This window comes from Notothenia coriiceps, unplaced genomic scaffold, assembly GCF_000735185.1.
Source record: "Notothenia coriiceps isolate Sejong01 unplaced genomic scaffold, NC01 NC01_scaffold00005931, whole genome shotgun sequence".
Lineage (NCBI taxonomy): Eukaryota > Metazoa > Chordata > Actinopteri > Perciformes > Nototheniidae > Notothenia > Notothenia coriiceps.
The window spans coordinates 32526-39771 of NW_011338632.1; the positions used below are offsets into that span (position 1 = coordinate 32526).

General features: G+C 46.9%; 1 protein-coding gene across 1 annotated transcript; it reads right to left on the reverse strand.

Moving 5' to 3' along the window:
* Positions 1 to 636: 636 nt before the first annotated feature.
* Positions 637 to 6552, reverse strand: kiaa1217 (KIAA1217 ortholog). The gene is made up of 6 exons (XM_010768696.1): positions 6386 to 6552; positions 6067 to 6183; positions 4702 to 4782; positions 3038 to 4612; positions 2468 to 2599; positions 637 to 1594 (listed from the first exon to the last, which is right to left on the reverse strand). The coding sequence occupies exons 1-6, from the start codon at positions 6398 to 6400 to the stop codon at positions 1082 to 1084; spliced, it is 2433 nt and encodes an 810-aa protein (XP_010766998.1). The 5' UTR covers positions 6401 to 6552; the 3' UTR covers positions 637 to 1081.
* Positions 6553 to 7246: the final 694 nt, after the last annotated feature.

Consider the following 7246-nt stretch of genomic DNA (forward strand, 5'->3'; position numbering starts at 1 on the left):
AGGTGGATGAAAGTGTAATTAAGGAGCACTATAGGAGTGACTTTGATGGTTATTGGACTCAGGATTCATTCATTTGGATTCTTCCCCTGAAGAAATTAAAGGACGGAAACCAATGGAAGTGGAAACAATTCACAAAGGGATCAAACTGTTTAAAACACATGCTCAAAGTAAGCCGGATTTTGCCGATGTGTTTACGTGGATTCAAAAGTTGTAAATAATCTACAAAATGGAGGAGACCGATCTGATCGGAGCAACTGGGACAAATAATCCAACTGAAACCGGCATGGACAATGACTATGTTTCAAAAATGCGCTTATCCAGAAAAGCCCGGTTTGGAAACCTTACGGGGCAGAAGAAACATTTCTATTAAAGGAAGTCTGTCTTTTTATGCATATAATAGCTACTAACTTACATTTTTATTCAAATTAATGAACCAATTATTTTTTATATTTTATTGTAGTGTAGAGACAAGGCTTTAACTTGCGCGCCCCCCAGGTTGGGAATCACTGCTCTCCGAGACCTCCTTGCTGGCCGGGTTGATGGTGATGGCTGTGTGGGGGGCAGGGGTGGACTGGCCATTTGGCATACGTCCCGGTGGGCCGNATGTAAAAAAAAAAATGTAAAAAAAAAAAAGTCTAAATATGATATTTGGCCTCAAATCATCTGAGGCCTGGCGCCCCCCCCTGCGATCTTTGGCGCCCCCCCGCCAGGTTGGTAACCACTGCTCTAAATCTTCAAAATTGACCCAAAATGTATAAAAGTCAGCCCATAGAGTAGAAATATTGCCTCTTTCTGGTTAAAACTGGCATGTTTGATTCTGAAAAGATCAGAAATGGACTCAATTATTCCAATAACGACTCCAAAACAGTTGGAGCCAAGCCGTTTAATTATTTAACTAATGTCAACATAAGATGCTAATTAATGCTATTTAACGCAACGTCTGCAAGTTAGCATCTGGCAGTTTCTATGTGCTGGGGTCCCGTACTATACATTTAAAGGATAAAACTTTGGAGTACTCAACATTTGGGGTTCACATCAGGACTCTCTGAGCTGTAACAGACCACTGGGCGGTGAACGGGGCCTAGGAAGCGTCCTTAGCGGCGGTGGCTGTTGGGATGCAGGATTTGCCGTTGCTGCTGCCGTTGTGGGCCCTGTAGCTGGTGAAGCTGGGGGTGTGTATGGTGCGGATGCTCTTTCCACCCGGGCCCAAAGGTGTGGGCGACAGAGGGGAGGGGGAGGATGAGGATGATGAGAATGAAGAGGAGGAAGAGGAGGAGTGCACTCGACCATTCTGCGAGGAGAACGAAAGAGTTTTACCTGTGTGTTGTGAGGGGAGTTTGAGGGATCCGTTAGACAGGGAGGGGATGTGGGAGGAGGGCTGGGAACCGGAGCGAGGAAGAGGAGAGGACAGGATGGAGGACTTTGTCGCAGAGGAGGAAGAGGAAGGGTTAATGGGATTAGTAGCATCTGAGTTTGGTGCAGACTGGGGGCTGCCTTTAGGAGAGCTAGGATAAAAAGCAGGGATTTTAGAGGTGGGAATAGTAGGGGAAGTAGTTTTATGATCCCCTCCCACTCTTTTAGCACTTCCGTTAGCCTGCAAACAGAGATGCCAAAACAGAGACTGGTCGTCAAAAAAGGAAACCTGGGTCAAATGATACATGTCAAAGGCAAGACGATGTTAAAAAAACACTCTAATGCTACACACACATGATATCACTGAGACTAAATGACATGAACAGAAGGCTGCGTTTCTACGTTATTATATGAAGACACATTGAAGTTATTACCAAAACACTGCAGGAGTTAGACCGTGCGATGGCAGACAGGAAGGGTCTTTGTTAGAGTTAGGCCTCGTAAACATGGGCTGTGGGGGTGCATAGGAAGGCTGGAGAGGGTTAGATAACAGGGTGAGGAGGGGGAGCAGACAGGGGAGACGTGGCCTCCACTGAAGGTGCAAGGTGGTGAGTTGTGGCGTGGTCTCGAGGGAGAGGAAATATATCACCGTGAGGTTATTAGGAAGCGGTGCAGTGGTGGTGGGTTTGAGCAAAAAAAGGTGCGTTGTGAGAAGGAGCATAGCCGAAAAGTCAGTTAGGTTTGTTTTTCAGAGCCAAAAGCATCCTGGGATATTTGGCAACACTGTTTAGGAGCTCAGCTGTGATGGGAACTGGAGGTGTGATGAAGACAGCGTCCACTTTTCTGTGCCACTTCTTTTTTTTTTTAAGTCACCAACACAGTGAAAACCATGAGCAGTGTGGACATGCAGAAGCTTACAGTACAGTGATGTTATGGGGTAACAGTCAAAAGTCAAACATGCCTTCTTGTCAGAGCGAGAGAAACATTAACAGATCCACAGTCGTCACTTTGTTCGTGACTTTATTTATTTTTTTAAATCTCACAGCTTTGGTAGTCTTCCTCTAATCATACATGCCTCATGTTTGATTCCCCTAAGGCCCTACAGTAAAACTACCTGTCGGAACTGCCTCTGAGCGTCCTGCAGTTTTTGCGGTTTTCCTGCTTTGTCAGTAGTACCCGGCGACTGCCTGGACTTCGCAGACAAAGGGACGGGCATCCGACTAGTAGGGGACGCGACACTGGTGTTCTGCAAGGGGATCCAAACGAAAAACAAAAACAAGAAATAAAACAAAAGAAAGAAAAAAACACACACCATACAGGAAGTATGAAAAATCAAGGCACTGACAGGTAACACCTCAAACGATTTACACCAGTGAAAGATCATGCACCCAGTGGGACCCTCAATACACAGAAGGACATGCAGTCAGGGAAATATCAGAGCTTAATCATCATGAGAGTGTTTTTGATGACGCTGAAAACCACACAGGTTCAGCAAAGGAGAAGCCAGGAAGCCAACAAAAATGCCACCCCCAATCATGTCACCATGATTTCACAGAGGGGAAAAGCCACGGGGGACATTTTCCGATATTTCCTTTGGAGTGGATTAATGATTTTGTGATTTCGGGGGTTAAGTGAAGGTAAAAAAAAAGGACCCAAAGCCTCCCGATAAGAGCTAGAGAGAGACCTGTTGTACGGTAGTTTCACTGGGGACAGTGGTGGTGCTGGTAGTAGGGACTACAGGGCGTGGGAGCAGCTGGGGTTTATTCTTCTTCACCAGAATGCTTTTGCTGGGTACCTTAGGGCCGGACCCCCTGGAGGTGGGCAGAGAGGAAGACCTCTTAAGCCCCGCCCCTTCTGAGATGTTCCCATTCCCCGTGTTAGCTTCCTCCGTGGGGGAGGCCGGCCCCATCTCGCTGATGGTGGTCTCCAGCTGCTTGATGGTCTGCTCCAGGCTGTCCATCGTCTTGTAGGCGTTCTTCCGGATCTCGTCCGTCCTGAAGAGGGACTCTGAGTTCTGCCTCTTCAGCACTGCGCCCTTGTGAGCCTCTGCTAGGGATTTAGAGCGCGTGATCTCAAACCTCTTGGCCTCCTTGTGCTGCTTGATCGTACCGTCTGATTCCTCCTCGTCTTCGTACACCACCACCTGTAAGGTCTTCTTTCCGGACTTGGCGCCGGTGCGGATGGCCTGGGTGAACGCCGCCAGCTGTTTCTTAGGGAACTTAAACTTGAACTTCTTCTTTCCGTCCGTCTTGGCGTCACCGTTTGAGTTCACTCCACTGTCTGCGGGCTCAGAGATCGATGAAGACGAGGATGACAAGCTAACGCGTTCAGCGTTGAGCTGTGAAGCGCTAACGTCTTTGCCGTCAACCACCTGGCTCCCTCCTGCTTTAGCCTGCCGCCCGCTACCCTTCTCAGAGTCAGACTCCTCGCTCTCCTCCTCGATGCACTCGGCCGCTAACATCCTGTCCAGCTCCTCCTCACCTTCGAAGATGACAGACAGACGTTTGTACGCCGAACGGATGTCGATGGGCTCGTCAAAAATGATGATGACGGGCTTCTTGTTGTAGCCGTTATCATGTTGGAAATTGGGATCCATTGAGTCTTTCCCTCGGTGGCGAGCGCTACCTACAGTGACCGTCTGCACGCTTCCTTTCTTGGCGTTGACCAGGTCCTGGTACTCGCCGCAGGACAGGGCCTGCACTTTGGTGTTAGTGATCATAAATGCTATGTTTTCAGGAGGGGGAGGAGCCTCTTCTCCAGGTAAGTCAGGACTAAGACTGTCCTCCTCGTTAAAATCCACGTAGCTCGCTTTAGGCGGATCCTCACTGTGAGCCTTTTTTAGTGAACTTTTTGGCGCCACCTTAACGGTTTTGGTCGTGGCCACAGGCTCAGGTATTATATTCTTACTTGAAGAAACATGCTGCAGGACAGATTTACTTTTCTTTTCAGTGTTAATTTTGTTGAGGATTTTCCCCTTCTCCATTTCTACGCTGCTCTTCAAGGACTCGGAGCGTTTCATTTGCTTCCTTGGAAGTTTGAACCCTTTCAGTCCCACAGGTTTGGGGGATATCGGTGGAGGTGTTATAGGAGATTTTGGTGGTGAAGACGGTTGTGGCTGCTGACTTGGAGAATTGTCGTTAACATTGACATTTGACACCTGTGATGGAGGCTGTGCGGTCTCTCGGTGTTCGTGGATCTCCTCCGTTCCGGACAGCGTTGGATGCTCTTTGGGAATCTGCCCGGTCACATAGTAAATGACCTGGAAAATGAATGAGTAGCTGTTTAATATCTCTTTTGATATTGCACATATACATGAATAAAATGTTATTAAGAGAAAGCGAGTCCTACCCCTTGGCTCTGTCGGAGAGTTGTGTTCCCATTTTCATCTGTGTCGGGATCTTTATCCTCCCGTGTGGACTCTGAGCTCTGCTAGGACAGTGTGTGAAGGAATAATATTACTCTGCGACTTGTGTGTAGGGTGGCTAAGGGTTAAGTGTGAACTCATATGGAGTTTGCAGTAGAATTGGCACTGCATTAAAAATATATACAGTATGTAGACTGATACACCATCAGACGTCACTTTAATATGCTGTCCTGGTATTAAATGCATGTATATCAAAATGCATGCAGGAAACATATTACTGTTAAGACTATAAGCCGGTTTATTTAATAACAGCCAAACAAGGTTATTTCTGAAGGCTAAATCCCTACCTGTACTTTTTTGCACTTTCACGTCATCTAGAGACTACTAATCTTTATACACTTAGTTTCCTGTCTTTTCATTAAGTCTACATGTTTATACCATGCTGGCAATATTTGTTGTTTTGTTATCTATTACTAGTAGCTTAACATGTACTTAACTTATACTTACTTTTAGATCTCATGTTCTAACTTGGATGTGCACTTGATACATCAATTGAATAAATAAATCATTTTAAATGTGCAAAGGTTAACCCTATATGTGAAGAAATATAGGGTTGTGCTACGGTGGCCGACAGGTGCAGACGTGCTATAACAGCCCAAAAGAAATGTCATTCTGAGAAACACACTGCAGTTTCATAAAATAACACAAATGTGCCAAAACACATGCATGTGTGTTAGGCCGTTGAAGCGCGTTTGCACCTGTCTGCCACCACATTGTGCTGGTTATATACAGTAGGTGTGAAGCCGGGAGAGCAAACTGGAGTGAAGTTGAAAAGAGAAACAGAAAAGTAATCCCTGGGAAAAAAGTGGGGAGAGTAGCATGCAGAGTGGCCGGACTGACCTCTAGTGAACCAAGTCTGCTAAAACAGGATGTGTCTGCAAAGTGAGCTTTAACGTTTCTCTCATTACCAATCAGTTTGTGCATGAAGGAGGTAATTAAAGAAAGACACAAGACGATTGAATTGCCTGTAGAACACAGTGCCGTGGTCTTTATTGATAATTAAATCAACACACATCATTGTCTGGTCAAGGCGCACAAAGGACACTTTTTTATGCAGACTTAATCCTGAAATATATTCAAGCGGAGATATCCAGCAGAATCAAAAGAGGGAAGGAAACTGAGGCAGCAAGGAAAGGAAGTGTTTGTTGTGGAGGAAGCTGTTACAGGATTCTCTCGAGCCAAAGCAAGGGTGCAGAAGTTTGTGGAAGTGTTAAGGCAGCCATCGAGTGTCAGACAGTGGGCAGAGGCAGGCAGTTAGGAGGGTGGCTGCACGGCGAAAAGTATTTTACCTTTTTCTCTTTGAGAGGCATTAAGGGCCTCAGCTCTCTGATTTGCGGATCAATTCGAGAGGTGGGTTCTACCAAATGTTTCACCCCTACATCCTTAACTGTGCACATCTGGAACACCTGAAGAGTGGAGAAAAGTGAAGGGGAGATGGGAACTTTGAGGAGGGAAGAGAAGTATCTCCCGAGAACCACCAGGGGATGAAATGAGAGACCCACTCCCGCAGTGCAGAAATCAAACAGAGACCTATTGACCGGTCCTGATTGCATGTCTGAGGGACTGTGTGTGTGTGTGTGGATGCTTGAGTGGAAGTATGCTTTTTACCTGAAGCTCAGCCATGATTTTGTCCCCTTCGTCCTCCTCTTCTGTGGGAACAGTGACGGGGGGAGGGGTGGCCGGCTTGGGCTTCGTCTCTGGAGGGACCTTGTTGGGTTTGGGTTGGGGGCTGGGAGGTGGTGTGTCCTCTTCACCCTCCTGTTGGAAATTATGAGAAGGAAAATATTTTATTAGTACTTTTTCCAACCATGTAATGCTATGCTAAGCTAAACGGATTGCTTCTCATCAGTACAAACACATATTTTAAAGATAAAAAAGCGATATTGCTCCGTGATTCTTTTCTCATTCTAATTACCAGCAGCTGCAGTCGTATATGACGTCAACTTTACAAAGGCTGGTTTAAATAAATGATATAATAATACTTATTGTGGGGGAAACTACTGAAGCAATTGGAGTCAGGACTCAGAGAGACACGAGGAGAGCTGGAGCTCTGATGGAGTCAGGACTCAGAGAGACACGAGGAGAGCTGGAGCTCTGATGGAGTCAGGACTAGAGACACAGAGAGCTGGGCTGATGGAGTCAGGACTCAGAGAGACACGAGGAGAGCTGGAGCTCTGATGGAGTCAGGACTCAGAGAGACACGAGGAGAGCTGGAGCTCTGATGGAGTCAGGACTCAGAGAGACACGAGGAGAGCTGGAGCTCTGATGGAGTCAGGACTCAGAGAGACACGAGGAGAGCTGGAGCTCTGATGGAGTCAGGACTCAGAGAGACACGAGGAGCAGAGAGACACGAGGAGAGCTGGAGCTCTGATGGAGTCAGGACTCAGAGAGACACGAGGAGAGCTGGAGCTCTGATGGAGTCAGGACTCAGAGACACGAGGAGAGCTGGAGCTCTGATGGAGTCAGGAC